We start from the raw sequence: 21,131 nt of genomic DNA on the forward strand, positions 1-21,131 counted from the left end.
AGGTGCCAGGATAGGAGGCAGGAAGATGGCAGGGCGCTGAACTGGGCTGCATCTGCTCCTTGACCTCACATGGGCTTGGAGCTTCTTGGAAGTCCTGAGACCAGCCAGCACCGGTTACTTCCTACCCTGAGGCCTAGCTGCCCTGCCCTAGGGCCAGGAGTTTCGATCCGGCAGCTGGTGTACCTGTGATGGACTCTGTGACTCTGGCACAGGAACTCTGGGTCTTTGCTAACCTTGTTTGTCTAGCTGGACATGTGGGTCTCCCCATCCACATCCCCTTACTTTTCTGTGGCCACTGGGAAGCTGATTCTATTGTCTGCCCTACGTCTGCCACACTCTAGTCTGCAGGGTAAGCTAGACTGGAACAAGGGTTTCCATAGGCACTCTGCAGGTCTCAGAGGGAGGCTGGCCCCAAGTCCCAGCCTTGGGCACACTTACCTCGGACCACGTTGCCTGGGTACAGGCACCGAGATTTCTGGCTCCAATAGGCACAGACCCGGGTGCCAGGTGGGAGGTACCGGCTGGACTGTGGCCGAACATCAAGAACCTGCAGCAGAGCAGAGTCATGAGTAGGCAGGGTCAGGGCCCAGGACAAATCCTGCTATTGGTCCCCAGGCCACACACTCACCGCTTCCTGCAGGAGCTGCTCCAGAGAGTAGATGCGGGGCCGGTTGCCTCTCTCACCCTCAATGACAATGCTGTAACTATAGGCAGTGGGGATAATGAGGGGCCTGTGGAGACTTGCTGCCCACTAGGTACAGCCCCAACCCTCTGGCCCATGTCGGGGCCTCACATACATGTCAGGGGGCTGCAGGGTCCTGACACTGCCAGCGTACAGCAGGCTATCTTCCTTGGGGATGAGCACGGGCAGCCCATCCTGCAGGTCTTCTTTGTGGATGGTGCAGGAGCGTGCTGCTGGGGAGCGGGTGATCAGTCACTGTGCCTGGGCACCCTGCTCCCACCCTGCACCTGCATACCCATCTCTGCTCACCCAGAGCAGCACTCTGCTCAGCGCTGAGCAAGCCTCTGGATGCCTCTTCCTCTTCTTCCTCCTCCTCGTCCTCTTCCGAGAAGCTGCTGTCACGGTCGAAGGTGAAGTCATCCTCCACAGCAAAGCTCTCCAGCAGCCGGCTCACAGCCCGGCCTTGACCCTAGGAGAGCCACAGCGGTAAGCAGGTGGTAGGGGCAAGGAGAGAAGGTTGGCCGGGGCTGGGTTCCTGGGCTGGGGGTGTTCCTACCTGCTTGCCGACCATCTTGCCTTTCACCTTGCCCAGCTTCCTGCCCTTCCCCAGGATAGCCTTGGCATTGCGGGCTGACAGTGTGATGGACAGGGCTCCATTCTTCCGCTGTGCATGGGGCAGATGGAAAGGAACAGAAGTGGGTGTGGCAGTGGTCTCCTTGCCTCTGGCCCCCTGGGTTTCATGACTCAGACCTGAGCCCGGGCTCATGGCAGTTGGCAGGAGATGGAGGAGGGCGAGTTTGGAAAGCTTTTCCCAGCTTACGTCCTCCCCCTTGGACCTGGCCCCTGGATGCCCATGGCCACCTCGGTGCCCACTGCCCTGCTGGCCTCACCCGCAGTACTGGCTGCAGCATGGTGCTCTTGCGTGTGGCTCTCTTGAGGCGCTCGCTGGCCAGTTTGCTGCCTTCTTCATGGCAGGTAAAGGCCCGGGTGGGGCTGAAAAGAGTGTCCCTGCTGGAGGCAGTCCCCGGCTCTGCTCTCAGGTTGCCTTTGGCCTTGCCTTTGGCTTTCTTCTTGCCAGGTGCACCTGAGGGCCGCCGCCCTGGAGCCCGCTCTAGCTTGGCACCCACCTTGGCCTTCACTGCCCGCCTCTTGATTTTGACCTCGCTCTCAGGGCTGGATAGGTGGCAGGCTCCTGGGGAAGGAGGGAGGCTGTTGCAGGGTCCCCACCTCTGGTACCCTCTGCTCCAGCCTGCCCTGGCCTCCTGGTTACCTAGCAAGCCCTGTCTCTCCTTCTTCTTCTTGGCCTTCTGGTTGGCTTCCATCTTGACCACAGAGGAGGGTGAGGGCCCCAGTATGGCCATACCAGCCCCAGGGTGCAGCACCAGCCCAGGATCTTTGGGGTCTGCCTCTGTCCCCAGGAGAGCCTGGCAGTCCTCACTGTCAGAGCCGCTGCCTGGGGGGAGCAGAGAGGGCTGTGGTTTGGCATTGAGCGTGGCCACGTTGGGGTGGGCTAGGGCCTATTGTACAGGTCTGCGGTGGTGGTGGTGGGGAATGTAGATAGGGCTCACTGCTGTCACTGGGGCTGGAGAATGGGACTTTCCTTCTGACAGCATCACCTCACATGACTGGGCCTCTCCCCAGGGCAGTCCCTTCTTCCCTTGCTATCCCCTGGTGTGGATGGCCCCTGCCTCCTACCACCCCCCAGCAGCCTGCCTTTCTTCCTTCTCAGGCCTCTGACCCCACAGAGGGCTGAGGGAGGAAAAGTCTTATTTTTCTAGGCTCCTGTTTCTGGACACATGTCCGCTGGTGGCAGAGATAACCATCTGGTCAGCCTGGCGGATGCTACAGGAGGAGGCAGGAAAAGTTGGAGGGCTATTTTTTATTTTATGTTTTATTTATTAATTTTTTGATGTATCTTATTTATTTATATTTTGATGTAGTAGTACAGGGTCTACAGGGTCTCCAGAGGTCTACAGCCTCCCAACCGCTGGGATTACCACTGCGTACCACCACACTCAGTCTCAATCACCATCTCAGCATGCCCCGGAGGCGGGGCTGGCATGGCACACTGAGGATCAAACCCTGGTCCCATCTGCCTAAGCAGGTGCTTTAATCCACTGAGCTATCTGGCCGGCCTTTTTTTTTGGAGGGCTATTTTTACTTTCCAAGATACATTTCCTCCCTCCCCACCCAGACAGCACTGAGCTGTCCTAGGGACTGGAGCATCTTCCTTGCCTGTCTCAATGAAAGGTCTCTTTTGTTATAATCAAGTTGGCTCTAGTGGTGGCCTCCACCCTGTGTACCAGCACCCCAGTCACTGGCTGACTGTGGCCTAGAGGTCCTGGCTGTAGCTGCTCACACCAACAACTTGCCTGTCTCATGTGCCACAGTTACTGCTGGCTGGGCCGAGAACTTAGGCATCTCCCTGCCACCATCACCATCAGGCTGTGGGTGCCGGGCTGCCCCAGACACCTTGGCATTCTTGGTTCGGGACAGCTTCTTCCGGATGCGCCCACCTGGGGCGGCCTCCTTCCGCGGGAAGGGGCTGAGGCCAGTAGGTAGTCCTTTGCTCTTGACCTTCGGCTTCAGCTGGGCCATCTTGTGGGCCACTGAGGATGCTAGCTCGCCCTGGCTGCTGCTTTTCTTACACCGCACCTTCTCCTGCGAACAGGAAAGCAGTAGCTACAGTCTTGGCTCTGGCCAAGTCACAGGTCCTTGGGCTCCCTCAGCCAACTTAGAGCTCAGAAGATGGCAATCCTGACCCTGCCTGCAAAAGGCCGAGAGGATACCTGGCCTGGGTTGCCAGGATGCCTCTTGGACTGATGTTTGTGACTGTCACCCATGCCACAGTCTCCACTTTACCCATTCACACAGGTGACCTCAGGGCAAGGGGAGACCAGACCAAATGGGCTGTGCCATAGTGTCAGAGGTACAGCCTGTTTGTTCTGGATCTGAGATAGGCCTTTTGGCCAGCTACTGATCATGGGGAACGGTGGGCTAGAGGTACCCTGGACATAGTATTCAGAGCCATCCCTAGAAGGTCAGGACCATCCTCCTCTTGACAGAATGCTCGCTGCCTCTGAAGGTCCTTCCTGATGGCACAAGCTAAGGTGGGAGGAAAGTCAGTGGGATGTACGGGCAGTGACATCTGTCTCACCCTATCCTATCCAGGTGCTGCCCCCACTACTGAGGCACTCAAAGCTCACAGAACTTTGGCTAGGCTGGGCATCCCAGCCAGATGTTGTGGCAGGGCCAAGGGAATGTTCACCACCTGTTCTCTGTCCCAACATTCCCCTGGGGGGGTGTGTATGGAGGTGTGGGCTCACCGCAGAGGCCGTCTGCAGGCCCATGTAGACGCTCTTTTCCAGTTTGCTTCGCTTCTTCATGGGCTCGTTGCTGCCTCGAAACTCCGCACACAGCAGACTCAAGCTGGCCCGCACTGCCCTGGGGGTGAGGTGGCCATGGGTACTGGGTGAACAGGGACTTGGCCAGCATGCCTGGGTGCCCCAGCCTTGTTCCCTCTAACTTCCCTGTGTGGCCAGGCCAGTCCTCCCCCTTTCAGGACAGGCCTTGACTCTCTAGGAGTCAGGGCAGCTGAGCCAGCAACGACTGGCCTTGGGTACTTAGCAGCCTCCTCTGTCTAACTACCAGCACAGTGTTCCCAGCTCCACATCTGCTTGTCTCCTGCTAGTCCTTGCTGAAAATAAGCGTCTCTTTCCCCACATTTTGTCCTTCCTGCCTGCTGAGGAGGGATAACCTTCAGGTGTATCCAATGAGAGGAGCTAGGGAGTGGCAGGGGCTCTGGCCCTGTGTGACTGGAGCCGCGGCCCCAGCCTTTCCATCTGGTAAATGGGACAGAAGTTTGAGTGTTTCTCAGTGAGGCTGGGTAGGGATCAGCTTCAGACCTAGCTCTTGGTAAGTGTCCAGGCATAGAGACTATCAGAATCAAGAACAAAGGACACAAGGTAGGGACAGCTTCCCCAGGACAGAGTCCGCTTCCAATAGAGGTGGGGTAGGAAGAGTAGTCAAAGAAATACAGACTCCCCTTCCAGTCCTCAGGGACCTCCCCACTGCCAGACCCACACCCTCAACTGGGGTCTAGTGGAAGGAACCTGCACCCTGCCATCCATTTCCCAGATGGGTCCCTGGGGACTGATGGGTCTGAGCCTCAGTTGCCCCATACCGCACAGGGATGCTGTCTCCTCCAGGCTGGGAGCTGGATCAGGGGTCAAAACAGGCCCAACAGCTGCTGGAGACACAGCCAAAGGCTTCCACACCAAGAGGGTATAGACTCAACACTCTCCGGCACCCCTGCACCCAGTGTGTGATTTTATTTCCATCCTAGCACCATTTCTTATGGGGAAACTGCCTGGGGCCTGGCCTCTCATCTGTTCTCTCTCCATTCGCAGCATAGGAGGGCTTGGGCTGCTCACAAGAACGAGCTACAGATGGGTGTTGGGAGCCTGACTGGGCCTTGGCCTTGTGTGGCCAGACACCCCTTTTCACCTTCCTGTCCAGCAAGGAGGCTGAGCCTGTGGCTAGGAGACCAGGCAGGAAGCCCTGAAGCTCAAGGGCCTTCCCAGACCCCAGCTTCCTGCCACCCCATCTGACCCTCCCACTTCCTGCAGAGCAAAAGGCCTATCCCCTGGGCCCAACAGCCAGCTGCTGCCCCAGGACCCAGTAACAAGGGAAGTGGAGATAGGAGCGAGAGATGGAGGGAGGGCGCAGACCCTATCTTCAGGAAAGGAGGGTCCTACACTTGTTTTCTTTCCCTAACCTGAAGCTGCTGCTTTCTAGCCAGGGCCTGGCTTCTCTGGTCACAGGAAAGTGGCTGCAATGTTTAGCCTCTATTTGGCGTTTGAAGCTGGAGGCTCTCAGGCAGCAGGAGAGTTGTTTCAGGGCCTACCCTAACTCTGTAGGATGCCTCAAGGCCCCTGGCAAGACCCTGGTCTCCAGTGGCCCTGTTCTGCCTAGCAGCCCTTACATGGCTGGCAGGTTTGCAAAGGGATGTTCCTGGAGCCCCTGCCCCCCCTTTGCGTAACACCTGGGCAGAGTAGAGGGACAGTTCAGTCAAGCCCCCCCAGCCATATGGTAAATCCCCTTCTTCAGCCCACACAAACTCCCCCGCCCTGTAACCTTCTCTGCATTTGCTAATGTTTTGTGACATAAAGCCCTGAGATTAATTTTTTGCCTCTGTCTTAATTGAAGGAACCATTTAGTGCCGATTTAACTATTATTACCAAATCATCAGGATTGATGCAGTGTGCACGCGCGCCAATCGTGTTTGGAGGAGCTCGGAGGATTTATGCAAATGGGCCTGCCGGGAGAGGCAATTTGTAGCCGAGAAGGACAATTATACCCGGCCCGGGAGTGCGCCAACGACCGCGCCGGGCGGGTAATGGATAATAACATCGCGCGGCAGCCGTGAGCAGCAGCGCAGCGTGACCAACGACTTTATACAGTGCAGATAAAGAGCCTTTTACGCAACACTGCCTCACACTCGAGGGGGCCAGGCCGATGGCGTGAATGGGGGCGACATCATGGCCTTGGCCACAGTCTGTCTCAGAGCTGGTGTGGCTGAGCCCTGGCACTGTGGCTTTCCTGGAGGGTGGCACAATGCTGATGGCTGAGCACAGGCAGCAGGGCATCTGCACTTGGCAGCGCCTGCCTCTAGCAGCACTCTGTGGTGGACACTATACTTCAGCAAGTTGTGGAGGGGACTTGCAGCTCAGGGAGCAGGAAAAGTCAGAGGAGCTGGGACCCTGCTTCCAGAGCCTGCAGAATGTCAAGGCCAGCCCTGTCCACCCCTGGTCCCCTGCATGCAAGACTCACTTTGCTTTCTTGCCATCGCTCCTGGCAAGCTGGCTCCCAGGCCGCAGGGTGGGCAGTGAGCTGGAGTGTTTGCGCTTCCTTGGCCGGCCAGGCCCCCGCCGTGCTGGGCTGCTGCGGGAGCTCTCCTCTCTCCTGGGGACCCCAGGGAGTGCTGTCAGAGGCCCATGGCTCCCCCTATCACCCCAACATGTCTATCAGAGGATACTGCCTACTGGGCTACTGGGGGCACAAGCAGGCATTTGCAAAGCTCAGCCAGGAGCCCACTGCCCATCCTCTGCAGCCTTGCCTGCCTATGCTGTTCATAGCACTCCCTTGGCCCTTCTGCAATAGCCAGGTTTGCCCTACTCCTGGAGCAGTCCCCAACATTGGCCCTAGCCTCCAGTCCTCCCCAGCCATACCTAGACCCTTTCTGGACAATGACCCTTGGCTCCACAACCTGTGGACCAGCATCTTCCTGCCCTGGTGTCTTCTGGGTGACTGGTTCTACTCCCTGAAACACCTGTATTCAGTTTCTCTGCTAGCCAAAAGCCTCATTCCCAGGTCTCCTGAGTACCCCGCCTCTGAGAGGCTCCCTGATCCCAGCTTCTCAGCCATTCTGGCACACCCTCTGCACACAAGCTAGTGGAAGTGGCTCCCAGGTGTGGCTGTAGGGTGCAGAGGTACCAGCCGTGGTGGCTCTACCTCTACCACCACGTACTCGTGGTCATGTCTGCGCTGTAGGCGAGCCAGCTCCCGCTGCTTCTCCTTGTAGCGCCGCTGTAGCTCTGCTAACTGCATACGCATTTCCACCTCCTGGGTGTCCAGCCGATCGATGGCAGCCTTCAGGGGGCATACCTGTGGTGGGATGGGTGGAGGGGTCTGAGAACCAGGACAGTGTAGCAAGTGGAAGCCTGGGTTTGCAAGGTAGCTGCCCTGCACCACCACGGTGCTGTGTATGTGGGATAGGAGTCACTCACAGGCTTGGTCTTGGGAGTCCAGGTGTCCTTGCGCTGTAAGATCTGCATGCGGGGTGTGAGCCTGGGGCCACCATGAGGGTTGGCAGTTGGGGGCTGAGCTGAGGCCACAGTGCTGTCCAGGCTAGCAGCTTCCACCAGAGACCAGGCTGTGGCCAGCGTGGCTAGGTGCTGCAGATTGAAGGCCAGCACATCCTCATCTTCTGCTGTAGAGGACAGGAGAATCCGTATGGGTCATACACTCTCCCTCACAGAGGTTCTTGATGGCAGCCACCACCCAGCACCACCCCAGGCTCTCTGAAACTGTTCAGCACCCTAGGGTGCAGACCCATGGAGAGCAGGGGAGGGGTATGTAGCCTTCTCTGCTCATCCATCTTCATGCAGAACCACAGTTCTTCCCACTGTTTTGTCACCCTCACTGCCCTGCAACCCTCCAGGGTTAAGGTGGTGCTGGGCTGCTCTTGCCCCTGCCCAGCATACCTTAGCATACATTATTCCAGTATGCTCTGGCTGTGAAGTGGGCAGCAGAGGACATAGCTAACCACAGGGAAGGAAGGAAGGAACGAAGGAAGGAAGGAAGGTGTGGGAGGGTCTCTGGGACCTCAGAACTGGAAGCAAGGTAGGGTGCCACAAGCTACCCTCACAGTGATAGGCAGGAATCAGAAGTCCTGTGCTGAGATGGGGCAAGATCAGTTTGAACTGGCAGAGGGTGGGTGTCTAATTGGGAAGAGATCCGGAGCAGAGATTCAGGGCCAGAGCCACAGGAGCCCTAGAGATGGGAGGGCTAGGTTCATATGGGCTGACCCCATGAGGACATCCAGAAAGGGATGAGGACAAACAGGAAGCGCCTGTGGGGGTCAAAGAAAAGGTGGCCTGTGCCAGTGGAGCTTTAATGACAATGAGAATCCCAATGGCCTAATACCATGCTCCACTGAGAGGAACCTGGGCTCCTGGAGATGTGGCTGATTCCAGGGATAGACGCTTCGGGGATCACGTAATATCTGCAAGCAAGGCAGAACAACGGGACATCTCGGGCATATACAAAGGTTGTTATAGGGCTCAGGGCAACTCGTTCAACAGCACTGACAGGACAGTAAGGGACTATAGTTGGCTGGAGACACTCAGAATGTGTGTGTCACATGGCTGTGAGCACAGAGCAAGGGACGGCCTGCTGTTCCACTGTGCCTCTCCAAGACCCAGCAAGTGCTTCTGAGCAGCAAGGGGCAGGCAGAGAAGGCAGCAGGGTGAACATGGTAGGGATGGGCAGGTCACCACCACCCAAGGGTGCCTGGGGAGGACTCAGCCTTGCCCTGTGGGATGCTCCATCACAACAGTCAGTGGGGAGATGCAGCGGGGCCCCCCTGCCCCTCTATATATGAGGGGTGCTCAAGGTAGGACAGGATGCAGAGGGTCCTGGGAACCAAGGCACAAGTGGCCCAGGGTGTAGCAGCTGAATGCTTAAACCTCTGGCCACAAATTCTGGGGCACAGCGAGGGCCTAGAGACAGGGTAGCTGTTCCAACAGTCCCAAGAGAAGGGCAATGGGGAGCAGGAGGCTTCCTTTCAGCTGCCAGGAGCAGGGCAGGCCTATCTTTGGGCCCCTTCCAGCCGCCAGCCCCAAGCCTCCTGGTTTGGAGGATCATGTGACCTGGCAGAGTTCCTCAAATGCACAGGTAAGCAGCCCCCACCTGGCCTTGCACAGAAGTGGTAACAGGCCTGGATCCCTGTTCCCTTGGTCTGGGTTCCATATCCCACAGGCCTCTGAATCAGCACTTTCTTCTCCGTCTGTCTACCTTGTAAACCCTGATTTGGTATAGAATGTAGCTGATCCATCCATTTCAGCCCAAGTGGTCACAAAGTGGGGACAATGCCCACAGGAGGGTGGGTAAGGTTCATTGCTTCTCCCCAGCCTGGTTTGATAGTTCCAGCCCCACAACAGTTTATGCAGTTGCCCATCCCTCCATGTGGTCTACATGGATTGATTTGGTGAATAGGATTGGGTCTAGCCACACTAATAACACATGTGCTTGGCATCACTCAGCACCCCTGGGCCAGTCCCCTTACACTGCCCTGGGCCTTCCACATGGGGTCGATAGAAACTGTCACCTTATCCTGACATGTGGCCAACAGGCCCAAACAATGCCTGTCCAGGGATCCAGCTGGGAGCCCACTCCAATGGGGACTCCCAGGCTTGATCACCTCTGCACAGCTTCTCCTGGAGGTATGGGACTCTGGGAAACTGCTGGGTGTGTCCCCAGGGAAGGTCCTTCTTGGCACTGCCAACTTTACACAGTGCTGCCTACCCAAGTCCTGCCAGGGAGAGCCTGAGGCAACCCTGCAGCCCTTAGCAGAGAAGCACCAGAGCCTTCGGGGAAATTAACTTTACAAGAACCTGCACTTTATCTCCACAGCAGCAAAGGCACAGGGTGGTTTGTGTACCAGGAAAACAAGGGGCTGGGCTCTGAGCATCCTGTTAGTTAGTTTCTTTCTTTCTTTTCTGATATGGGGGATGGAATTTAGGACCCTATACTTACCAGGCAGGCACTTATACCATTGAGTTATATCCCCAGCCTGGTTCTTTCTTTAAATATCCAGCCACACAATGCTCAGCTGGAGATGCTTCCTCCCAGGGGTCCTTCTTTAGGGTCTTAAGGGAAGGTAGCTGCTACTCTGGCAGGAAGAAGGGGCTTCTAGTGGACCAGGGAGCTGTGTAATCCCCCACTATGTGGGGTGACCATGCACAAACAGGCTATGGGTGGCTACAGCCTGACAGATGGGCCCTGGGTCTCCATCTCATTCTCTGGCTCCACCCTAAGGTCTGGGGTCACCTCCTTGAAGCTGAGAAGATGAGGCAGGTATTTCCAGAGTTGGCCCCCCCTGGCCCAGGCCCAGCCCCAGGAGCCATGGATCCTAGTGGTAGAGGCCTGGCAGAGGAGGCAACTAGAGCTCCTTGTCCTTTCCTTACACCTTGATGCTTGCTATGTGAAACCACCAGAGTACACACAGGGGCTGCCTCGAGAGTGCTGCTCTAAAGCCACCATGACAGGCAGTCCTTGCTTCAAGGTCCTGCTCAGGACACTCAGCGTGGCTGGGGTAGAATGAACCTCTTGCAGGGCACTGGCGTCTTATTTTTATGAATGAGGGTCCATGTATACAGGATATGTTCCTTGGGGACCCCCCTAATTTTAGGAACAAGTGAGTGAGGCCAAAGGTTCCTGGTTAGGCTGGCAGATATCGAGCCAGCTGGAGGGTCAGCTCCAAGGTCCTGGGAAAGCAGCCCCCAGGGCTTACCTTGTGTGGCCAGCTCACTCTTCTGCCGCTGGATCTCCAGGTCGGCCAGCTCGCTGAGCAGGGCAATCCCATGAATCCCTGAGCTGTGGGGCAAAGGGGCCACACTGGGGGGCCCAGAGGCCACTGAGGGCTGAGGATCCAGTATGTCGATGCTCGGCAGGTCTCCAAGGTCCATGGTGGCAGCCACCAAGGCATCCAGGCCTGGCAGTGCCCTGAGTGGGTGGCTGTTGCTGGAAGCCCCCCAGTCTTCCTCTGAGTCCCCCACGCTTTCCTCCTCCAGCTGGGGCTCCTGCAGTGGGGCCTCCTCTGGGGTCTGCCGCACACCTTCCTCGTCCTTATCCAGGGCATCTGGGCTCCCTGCTTGCTGCTCTGGGGATTCGGGGGAGACTCCCAATAGGGACCCCTGTGTCCCCTCCTCCCTGGTCCTTTCCTCTTGTGCCTCTCCCTGAGTAGAATTAGCCTGGCCAGTGGCCTTGGGGCCTTCTCCCTCAAGGAGGGCCCCAAATTGCAGTTCTTGCAGCCCCTCAAGTGGGCTAGGGTCCTCTGCCTTCCCCTGAGGTCCCTGCTTGGCAGGGTGGGGTGTGGCAGCAAGGTCTGGTGTGGCCTCTCTGGCTCCTGAGAGCAACCCAGGCCCCTCTAGGCTCCTGGGGCTATGATGAGGCGGCTCCCCAGGCAGGAACGTCCTTGCAGGCTCATGCTGGGCCCCTGTGACAGCGGTTTGCATAGTTTTGGAGCCCGAGAGGTCAGATGAGTGCACATCTGAGGGCAGGGAGGAGAAGCCCATGCCCGTCATGGGGTGCAGGTGTCCAGGAGGCAGGTCTGAAAAGGAGAGGACAGTCAGGAGAGGGCCCAGGACAGCAGGAGGTGAGGTCCTACTGTATTGGGGGGGCTTTTTAAGTCCTCTAATTCATACTTGTGAAGGCCCCTAGCCACCTTCTAGACTGCAGAAGGGAAAGGCAGGGACAGGAGATATATTAGATTAAAGAGGGCAGCAGGAAGAGAGACATCAGAGCCAGTCCATAGGTGGCTGCAAGCCTCAGGGGCCGTCTCAGGTGTGGTATACTATGGCTAACCAAAATAGGGGATTTTAAAACTTGACACCCGAATCAGGGTTTTTCCTAAACCAGAACGAACCAGCAGTGTGTTGGAGCCATTACACTTCATTAACTACAATAATAAAAAAGATCCTAGAGCATGCACACGCATGCGCACGCGTACACACACACACACACACACACACACACACACACACCCCCTCTGTTGGTTCAGTCTCCTTAATGTGGAACTGGGGCAAGTTTTATGTTCACACCACGGGTTTCCAGAGTAAGCCTAGATTCAGCAATAATCATGTGGGCTGCAGGGAGTTGGCGGGAGGTAGGCCCAAGATCCTCACAGGCCAACCCTCCCCTTCTTGGGGCCAAGGTCCCATGCTTTGTGTCCCAGACACCCCTTCCCCAGATCTGATGAGCTCCAGGCTCACAGCCAAGGAAAGATCTGTGTCTGGTGCCCCTGGGGCCCTACCACCATCCCAGACAGACCTGTACCTCATTATTCACAGGTCCCCAGTGCTGGACAACATGGCCCAGCTTGTCTCCACCTATAGCTGGGACAGAATACTGAAGACAGAAGAGGAGGGAGGGGAAAGGCCCTGTGCCCTAGCAGGGATCCCAGGAAGGTGAGGTAGCTCCTCCCCCAATCAGCACTGCTTCTGGAAGTGAAGGGCAACTACCTGACTCTCACCTGGTTCCAGTGAGGTGAGGTCAGCTTCGGCCCGCCGGCACTCCCCACTCTTGTCCTCAGCACTGGGCACCTTAGAGCTGGGCCCGGGGCTGCTGGCAGGGCAGGCGGATAAAGTGCAGGGAGCACTGGGAAGAAGTGGTGGTGTGGGACAGCTGGCCGGGGGCTTCAGGGCAGGTGAGTGACAGCAGGGGGAGAGCTTGACTGGGCCTGCAGCAATGGGCGAGGGGGTGCCCTTGGCCATGGGGGTTAAGGCAACTGGCTTGTGGGTGGACTTCAGGGCCTTTTCCTGGGTGGGCTCTTCCAGTTCCAGGTGGTTGTCCTCGGATTTCCGCTGTGGGGTTGGGAGAGAAGCTCAGCCTGGTAGGTCCTCTGCCCCCATGAGTCCCACAGCCTGAAGGGAGGCATGTTAAGGGTCTCCTGGGGCCAGCTGGGCTGGAGCCTGGAGGAAAAAGAAAACTGTCCTGGCTCCAGATAGGTGTGGCTAGGTTACCTGAAACTGTGTAGCCCGGTGCATCTCCAGGGCCTGGGTGACCCGCTGCTGTTGCTGTTGCTGCTGCTGCTGCAGCTGTTGCTGCTGCTGCTGCTGTTGTTGCTGCTGCTGCTGTTGCTGTTGTTGCTGCTGCTGCTGCTGCAGGGCATAAAGCTCTTGCTGGCGCAGCAGCTGGGAGCGGGAGTACACAGGGAGCTGGCCAGGGTGCTGCATATGAGAGGTCGGTGCACGGCCCCCATACATGGGGGGCCACAGCGAGGCCTGGTCCATGACATCAGCTGCAGGCAAGGCCAGGGGGCAATCAGCCCCGCTACGGTCAGAGGACCGATCTGGGCTGCATGCCCCTTTCCCCTCAACCTCCCCCAGCCCTGTCTAGCTGAACTACTTCTCATCCCCTGACCCCCCTAGCCAGCCTACTTTGCCCTCCACACTGCCTGCTACTCAGACCAACTTTTCAGAGCCCATGTGAAACCAGGCAGTCCTGGGAAGCCCTTACCAAGTGTGTGGGGGGCTGTGTGGGGTGTGGGCTCCGAGGGCAAGATCACAAGCTGTGCAGGGGCATCCTGGGGGAGCGGGAACACAGAGGGCATAGAGCCGGGCACAGAGGCAGGGAAGCCAGGGGGCAGGTTCTGGTGCAGGGCAGGGTGCCCCAGGCCTAGGAAGCAGAGGTACAGCATAAGGCCCGCTGATCTCAGGTCCTTTAGGCCTCCAACTCCTGGGGTCCCCAAACAGAAGAGGACCCAAGGGCCCTCCACTGGTCTGGGTCTACATCACCTGCCCTTGAAAACTGACCATAGGAATGTCCCCCCATCCACAAGGAGGGGCTGCGGGTACGAGGCAACCAAGGGGGGTGAGCAGGATGGGGGTGGGGGGCTGGGTCCCCGCCCAGCTGGCTGCCCTGCATCATGAGGTGGGGGGCCAGGTCTCCAGGGCAACTGCTTGACGGATGGATCCGGGCAAATTCCACGAGGTCTTTGTTGTCCCTGTAAGATCATGGAATTCAGTCCTGCTACCTGGATGACCCTGCCCTGCTCCCCACTCCAACCCATGGCCATCAACCTGGAGGGAAATGAAGGATGGGGCTCACAGAAGACCACAGCAGTGGCCCTGAGGCAGAGGTGGCCTCTGGAAAAGGGGCCAGGGTAGATGTACAATCTTGCCCATGACAGGTCACAGAGCCCAGTGTTTCAGCCACAGTCATCTTTCTTTTTCCCTCAAGCTTGGGGTAGGCCCCACAGCCATCAAGGCCAAAGCTTGGCTCTTACTGTAGTAGCAGCTCGCGGCCGGCCAGTCCCAGGCGGTCATCACACAGCCGTGTCCTCTCCTCTTCGCTCTCCAGGTCCAGCGTGTTTGTGGTGCGTTGTCCCCCACCAGCTGTGCAGAGCCGAGAGGAAATCTGTGTGAGCCCTACAGCCAATCTGACCCTCCCTGAACTGGGGTCTGTGCATGAAGGAGAATTCACCACCCTGGGGTCTCAGGGGATCTTTTGGGGGCAGGTATGGGGAGCTGATCAAGCTCCTGGGGTAGGGCAAAGCTGGCCTTGGGCACCCTAGACATCACCCCATGGCTCCTGCCTGAAGGGCCATACCTTTGAAGGTGGGGGCTGCCCGGCCCTGCCGCCCATTGTTGGTGCTATAGGTTGTCTCAGGCCGGCTCACTGTGTCTTTCTGCCGGGCCAAGGCCACTGCGATGCCCACAGGCGGTTGCCGTACCTCCCCATCTCCATGTGGGGTGTCGTGCTCCCGGCTGCGGGCACAGTCAGGTCTCTCCACCGAGCCTGGGCCCTTGGAGGCTGGGAACTTCACTTCCTGCTGGACACAGCTGGCTTTGAGGCCACCCAGACCCACGAAGGGCGCCTTCTGCCCCACCACAAGGGCTTGGTTGCTGTATTTAAGCAGGTTCTTCATGGCTGAGACCTCATCTGGTGGGGTAGGCAGCTCTTGGGGCAAAAGAGCTGCTTGCTGCAGGCCATTGCCAAAGGGGTCCAGGTAGGCACTGCCTTTGCGCTCCTCACTGATGGCCATGGTGGTGGCCTGGCCTGCTTGGATGCTCCAGGGGGGGAGGTGGGGCCCACCATACCCCAGAGATGCCAGCTCCAGGGACTTGCGCTTGGCCTCAGCGGTGCTGCCTCCTGGCTCGACTTCAGGAGCCACCAAGTGCTGCTGATGCCTGATCCGGGCCACCTTCTGGGCCCCGGGGGCCCCAGAGGGAGCCTCCTTGTTGATAACTTTGTCTAAAGTGCAGCAGGCCTGGGTGGCCTTCCCACCTAGTGGGTCCTGGTGAGGGGGCCGAGCACAATCCTGCGAAGGGGCAGGCAACTCGAAGTAGCTGCTTTTATCCATACTGGCTTTGGGGAGTCCAGGAAAGGCAGCCTCAGTGCCAGTGCTGAGATATTCCAGACCCTTTAGCCGGGGGTTGAAGGCTGCCTCAAAGCCCCCAGGCCGCCGTTCAACCTTGCCCTCAGCCTTCAGGTGGGCATAGGAGACTCCATAGGGTGCAACATGGTCAGGACCCATAGTCCCGTCTAGGTGTCGGTCCTTGCTCTCCCCGGCCACAGCACAGGCCTCGGCTGCCGGCAAGGGGCGGCTCTTGTCAGCCAGGTGTCCCACAGAAGGCACGAAGGTGGGCCTGCTGGCCTTGAGGTCTCGAGGGACCTTGTCTTGCAGTGGGCACAGCCCATCTGGGCCTGTGTGCAGCTGCAGGCAGGGGAAAGAGCCAGAGGCGGTGCTAAGGGGTGGGGGCGGGCCAGTGGGCAGGCCGGATGGCACTGTGTAGGACACTGCGTGGTGCAGCATCTGCCGCCGCTCCAGGCACTCGCTGAAGGCTGCCCCAGGCTCTGTGTGGCCCATTGACTCCTTGGCACAGCGTCCTGAAGCTGCCACACTGGCACCAGGCCGGCCCAGCACACCTCCTGTGCAGCTGGCCAGTGGGGCCTTGCCCAGGTCACCATTGAGCACCTTGGCGTTGAGGAGGCAAGAGGTGGGGTGTTTGGGTCGGGCCTCACAGGAGCCCCGGGGCACTGGGCCTCCCTCTTTGCAGTGCCCATCAGCTGGCATGGGTATCAGCTTGTGCCGCTCCTTGCTGCTGTCCTCCTCTGCTGCTGGTCGTTCCCTGCCCTCTGCCACTTTGCTGGTCTTCTCTTTGCCCATTTCTTTGCCCACGAGGAAGCCATCAAACTCCTTGGGGCCTTTCTGAGAGGGACCGGCCTCACCCCGGTCCCGGCTGCAGGAGCCGATGGGGTGAGCAGGTGCACCCCGGGCCACACCAGGGAAGTTGTGGTTGGCAGGCAGGAGAGTGGGCTGGGGGGGCAGGTTGCGCAGGTAGAAGTTATCTGTGGGCCCAAAGAGCCAAGGTCAACAAAAAGCCTGGGACAGGTGGGGGCGGGCTCAGACTCCCCACGACAATGGGCCCAGGTAGCTCCCTTAGCCCCATAGCTGGCATCTACTGTCTTCACCATGTAGTCCAGGCTAGCTTTGAACTCACTATTGTAGCCCAGGCTGCCCTCAAACTTGAGATCCTCTTGCTTCAGCCTCCCTGGTGCGGGCATTACAGATAACGTGCCACCATACCTAGTCTTGTTTCGTTTTTAAACTATTGTATAGAATATAATGGCATTAAGCCACATTCACAATAAGGTACAACCATTACCATCATCTGCCACCAGATTTCTTCTAATCCCTAAACCGAAGCTACTCCCTAACTCAAGCTCCTCAATTAAACCCTATGCCCATACCAAGTTACAGCCTCAGAACTACTAAGTGACCAAAGCCTCCCTCACAAGGTCTTATGGACACAGGGGCCCTAAGATTTTCAGAGCGAGGCAGGTGCAGCACAGCAAGCACCAGAGGTGAGGTGTGGGACAGAAGTACCTTCCTTACAGCCTTTGGGGGAACACAGCTGGGCGGGGGTTTAGGAGCAAGCGTGAGAACTGCCAAGGGAGTAAGCTGCCCAGATGTCCCGCCTCAGTCAGGGGTTGCTGGCCAGGTGCTCAGGTACTGCAGACAGTCCTGCAGCCTGGGGACCGGGTTGTGCTGTGCATGGCCACCTGCTAGCTCTGCAGCGCCCCACCACCACCCAAGAGGTGTAGGCCTAGGGTGAGTGTAGGGGGTCCACATTTGAGATATCCTGGGGAGGCCTGGGCCTGCATCTTAACTGGGTATCCCAGGCTGGTGGGACAGAGATGTGTTACACAAGAATAAAACTGGAAGGAAGGTGTTGCCGAGAGGGCAGCAGTGGAATCACCCAGCCTGGGCACCCTGCAAGGACTGCCTGCTAGCCAGAGCTCCGCTTGAGCAAACTTTCCTGCCCTCAGAGGGGTCTGCTCCCTGCTTCCTAGACCAGTCCTGGTGGACACCAAGGCTACTCAGAGCCTCTCAAGGACCCTGGGGGCTGCTCCTCCTCTCACCCAGCTGGGTGGGCAAGCAGCAGGAGAAGGGGGAGAGAGAACAGACCAGGGGGAAACAAAAGGAATGTTTGGAACTTGTAAAACTGTCCTCAGTCATGTAAATTCCTTGTCAATTTCCTACTAATTAGAAGGGGGGGGGGCAGAAAGGGGTAGCCCAGGAGAAACCTAATTAGCTCAACTTTCAAAACCAAATAATGTTCTTGGATGAGGCTCCACCACAATATTGTGAAAGCCGAGAGGCCCAGCCCGCACCGCCCCTAGGACACCAGGCTGGGCCCATTGCCTGGAGGGAGTCCCAGGCCCCAGTTCAGGGGTCGGGTTTCTGGGGCTGGAACCAGCCACCTGCCCACCCCTGACAAATGCTGTCAAAACAGCTGCACAGGCCTGCCAGGCTGACTGGGAGACTGGGGAATCCCTGAGGGCCAATGGGGTTGTTCCCTAGACAGCAGAACCTAGGCAGCAGGATGGGTTTGCTGGGAGCATCTGGTTTGGTTCAGTATCAATAAGAAATCCCCTGGGTAGGCCCAAGAACTCCCTGGCCCATTGCACAAGGACTTGCACTGACTACAGCTGGTCAGTCCCGGTCACGTTAAAGCCTTTCTCTAAAGAGCCCCAAGCAGGGCTCTTTTGGGCCCAAAGGACCAGAGATGAGGGACACACCAAGTCCTTCTTGTGACAGCAGGAGGGCTAGCCACAGGCTCCTTTGAACATGTGGGTGCCCCATCCACCTCCAGATCCTGAGGTCTGCCTTGTGACCTCGTCCTCAACCCAGTGGGCTCCCAGAACTGCTGTAAAGTGACTAGTCCTTCTGTGCAGCACACTGGGTGTCCCTCTGTAGGCCCAGTCAAATATGTCCCTCTGGGGGCTCTCCCTCTACATTACTGGAGTTCACCCCCTCCCCTCAGAACTGCACCTAAGTGGCTCTTCCCACAGGCTAGACCGGAACTGGCTGGCTGGGATCTTCTGCCTCCCCTCACTCAAGCTGCTTTTTTTAAAAAAAAAATTACGTATTTGGTACAGAGTCACACTATGTAGCTCGGACTTGTCGTGATCCTCTTGTTTTCAGCCTCCCCAGTGCTGGGATTACAGGTGTGCGCCACCATACCTGGACTCGGTATCGGGCCAGCGTGGTGGCAAATGGTACCGGGAATTGAACCCTGGTCCCTAAACTATCTCACCGGGCGGCCCTCAGCGCATTTTTTTGACACAGCATCTCATCATGTAGTTCAGGCTGACCTTGAACTCACTATATAGTCCAGCCTGGCATTGACTGAACTCACAGCAATCCTCCACCTCAGCCTCCAGAGTGCTGGGATTACAGGTGTGTGTCACCAGACCTACTCTGCATATTTTTCTAAAAGTTAAGTTTAAAATTTTTCTTTTATCTTTTTCAGTATTGGGTTTGAACTCAGGGTTGGCTCAAGCTTGCTATCCTCCTGTCTTGGTCTCTACAGTGCTGGGATTACAGCTGCATACTGCCAGGTCTGGCTCCAAGCTATATCTGATGTCACTGATTCAAGCCCCAGAGGACATAATGCCAACCCGGCCTTCAGGCAACACCCTGAGAAGGCTTTCTAAAACTCGAATGAGGTGTCCCACTCCAGCCCACGAAAAGCCTTAACTACTTGTAGGCAGGGCCCAAGGCTTCTGACACCCACCCAGCACCACCTGTAGTCAGGCCATCTCCTGCAGCTCCTTGGGTAGCTTCTGCTTGCTGATGCCCATGCTGTGCCCACACCAGGACACCCTCGCAGCGCTCTGTTGGCTGTCTTCTCAGCAAAGACCCCAAGACCCTCTCCTCTGTCCATGGGACACTGCTCTGCTCCCCCTTTCCTTGCCAGGTCTCAGCAGGCACATTCCTCCTGAGCCCCTGGACCCCTGACCCATGTGAAATGTGAGGCAAGGCCAGAGGAGGACCTAGATACAAGCCCCAAGAGCTAGAGACAGTAAGGCTGTGTTTTAGGGGTACAGCTGGGCTCAACACCTAGAAGGCAAGGCCCAGCCAGGAGAGCTGCCTTCACCTGTGCCCTAGAGGCTCCCCGCCCTGCCCACCCCTGCATTCGACACCAAGCCCCATGTGGCACTTGCCTTTTTGGGTTCCATAGAAACGATGCTGCCCGCAGAGAACATTACTGTTTCCATGGTGATCCAAGTGGCTCACGGGTAGGAAAGTAGATGCCAGACTCCCCGAAAATCTGGGGTATGCAGGAGCTGGAGAAGCAAAAGGACTGGCTGTGGCACAAGGTCCTGGCCCCCTAGCCCAAACCGCCTGATCCCAGGGAGGCAAGAAGCTGGCAGGCAGTCCAAGAGCAACATCCCACGGAGCCTGGCGCGCAGCCCACCGGTGGGAAATCAACCCATCAATACATCATATTAACTCTGACTCAACTAATACCATCCCTCTGGTGTGGCACAAATTGAATTGCTGATGGGCTGGGGAGAGGGGAGGCTGGAGGAGGGTTCCTGTGATTCCCTGTCAGCTCTTGGTTTCTCCAGTGCTTCCAGGCAGGTCACAAAGGAGCTTAGAGAGGTATTTTAAGAGGAGGGGACACAACAGACAGACATCCCAGAGTTCTGATAGCCAGGGCCAGACGTTGGCTCTGTCTGTACCATGGTCTACCAGGCAGGCAGATAGTTTCAGGCCAGCTGTGTTTGGGGGAGCTGGTTGGAGTGAGCCACATAAGGCCATGCCTCTGGGGTGACACAAGTTCCTTGTAGCTGGAAGCCACAGGTGTCGCTAATAGAGCTCTCCACATAGGTCAAAGGCCTGGTCTTTTCATGGCCTGACTTCTGTAGCAGAGTTGGGACCATGCAATGACAGCATCATCCCAAGAAGTCCTTGCACAAGGCCACAGCCTCTAACATTTACCTAGTGACATTTGGGTCATGTCAGGAGGGCCCCTCTCTGAGTTAAGTGTTCATCCCTCCACGGCAGCCAAAGTTCTGAAAGGTCACTCATGTGCAGAGATGCTAGCCCTGGACTACAGCTGGTCCTGCTTTGTTGGCCCTGGAGCGCAGATCATCTGGAACCTCCCTCATGAAGTCTTAACTTGCAGGACAGGCAGGACTAAGTACCAATCAGGGGGCCTGCCCCTTAGCTCAGTTCTTTAAGTGGCTGCTTCAACAAAGCAGTCAGGCTCAGGTTGCTGTGGTTCCATCCCCACAACTAAAAAAAAAAAAAAAAACCCAAACAAACCCTAAGTACCAATCAGGGTGCCGAGTCACCATCAGCCACCAGGAACATGACTTCTTGGAGCTGTTCCTTCTTCACAAGGTCTGATGGGACAGGGACCTAGGCCACTGACACTGCAGATGCCTCCAGCCCACTAATCCAGGGCCTGGAATTAAAGACTTTGATGCCATTGGTTAGGTGAGCAGGTGGCTTCCAGCGGGGGAAGCTGGGCTGAGCTGAGGTCTGTCCGGCAGTTGGACTCATGTCCTCAGAGCCTGGGTATTTGCCTGGGGGCCTGGGCTCCTGTCCACTTCCTGGCTTCATCGCTGTACACTGAGGATGTAAGATACAGGCTCATGGGATGTGGGGCCCAAGTCAGACTCAAAATCTGCTATGAGCACCAGGGGCCCAGAATCAGCCTTCTGTCCTTCTGTCCTGAGTACCCACTTGGGGATACACTGCCCCTCCTCATTCTGTAGAATAAACCAGAAGCAGCAGGACTAGGCGGGGCAGGCTTTCTTTCTTTTCTTTCTTTCTTTCTTTCTTTCTTTCTTTCTTTCTTTCTTT

At 57.3% G+C, this 21,131-nt stretch overlaps 1 protein-coding gene across 4 annotated transcripts in view; it reads right to left on the reverse strand.

The window, feature by feature from the left end:
- The window catches only part of Bahcc1 (BAH domain and coiled-coil containing 1), a 60,718-nt gene that overhangs the window by 5,713 nt on the left and 33,874 nt on the right, over window positions 1-21,131 (reverse strand). For 2 of the 4 annotated variants that reach the window (XM_023699252.1, XM_023699249.1), the window contains 20 exons: window positions 19,481-19,603; window positions 14,576-16,318; window positions 14,253-14,361; window positions 13,780-13,970; window positions 13,484-13,642; window positions 12,988-13,265; window positions 12,498-12,828; window positions 10,758-11,576; window positions 7,471-7,673; window positions 7,212-7,348; window positions 6,515-6,646; window positions 4,009-4,126; window positions 3,055-3,343; window positions 1,953-2,135; window positions 1,573-1,874; window positions 1,239-1,346; window positions 992-1,151; window positions 798-915; window positions 629-704; window positions 439-547 (listed from right to left, as the gene is read on the reverse strand). In XM_023699252.1, coding sequence (XP_023555020.1) covers window positions 439-547; window positions 629-704; window positions 798-915; window positions 992-1,151; window positions 1,239-1,346; window positions 1,573-1,874; window positions 1,953-2,135; window positions 3,055-3,343; window positions 4,009-4,126; window positions 6,515-6,646; window positions 7,212-7,348; window positions 7,471-7,673; window positions 10,758-11,576; window positions 12,498-12,828; window positions 12,988-13,265; window positions 13,484-13,642; window positions 13,780-13,970; window positions 14,253-14,361; window positions 14,576-16,318; window positions 19,481-19,603 — 5,688 coding nt within the window. The remainder of the gene's footprint in view (window positions 1-438; window positions 548-628; window positions 705-797; window positions 916-991; window positions 1,152-1,238; window positions 1,347-1,572; window positions 1,875-1,952; window positions 2,136-3,054; window positions 3,344-4,008; window positions 4,127-6,514; window positions 6,647-7,211; window positions 7,349-7,470; window positions 7,674-10,757; window positions 11,577-12,497; window positions 12,829-12,987; window positions 13,266-13,483; window positions 13,643-13,779; window positions 13,971-14,252; window positions 14,362-14,575; window positions 16,319-19,480; window positions 19,604-21,131) is intronic. The other 2 variants (XM_023699251.1, XM_023699250.1) reach the window with 2 other exon arrangements.

Source organism: Octodon degus, unplaced genomic scaffold (genome assembly GCF_000260255.1).
Source record: "Octodon degus isolate 3935 unplaced genomic scaffold, OctDeg1.0 scaffold00112, whole genome shotgun sequence".
Classification (NCBI taxonomy): Eukaryota; Metazoa; Chordata; class Mammalia; order Rodentia; family Octodontidae; genus Octodon; species Octodon degus.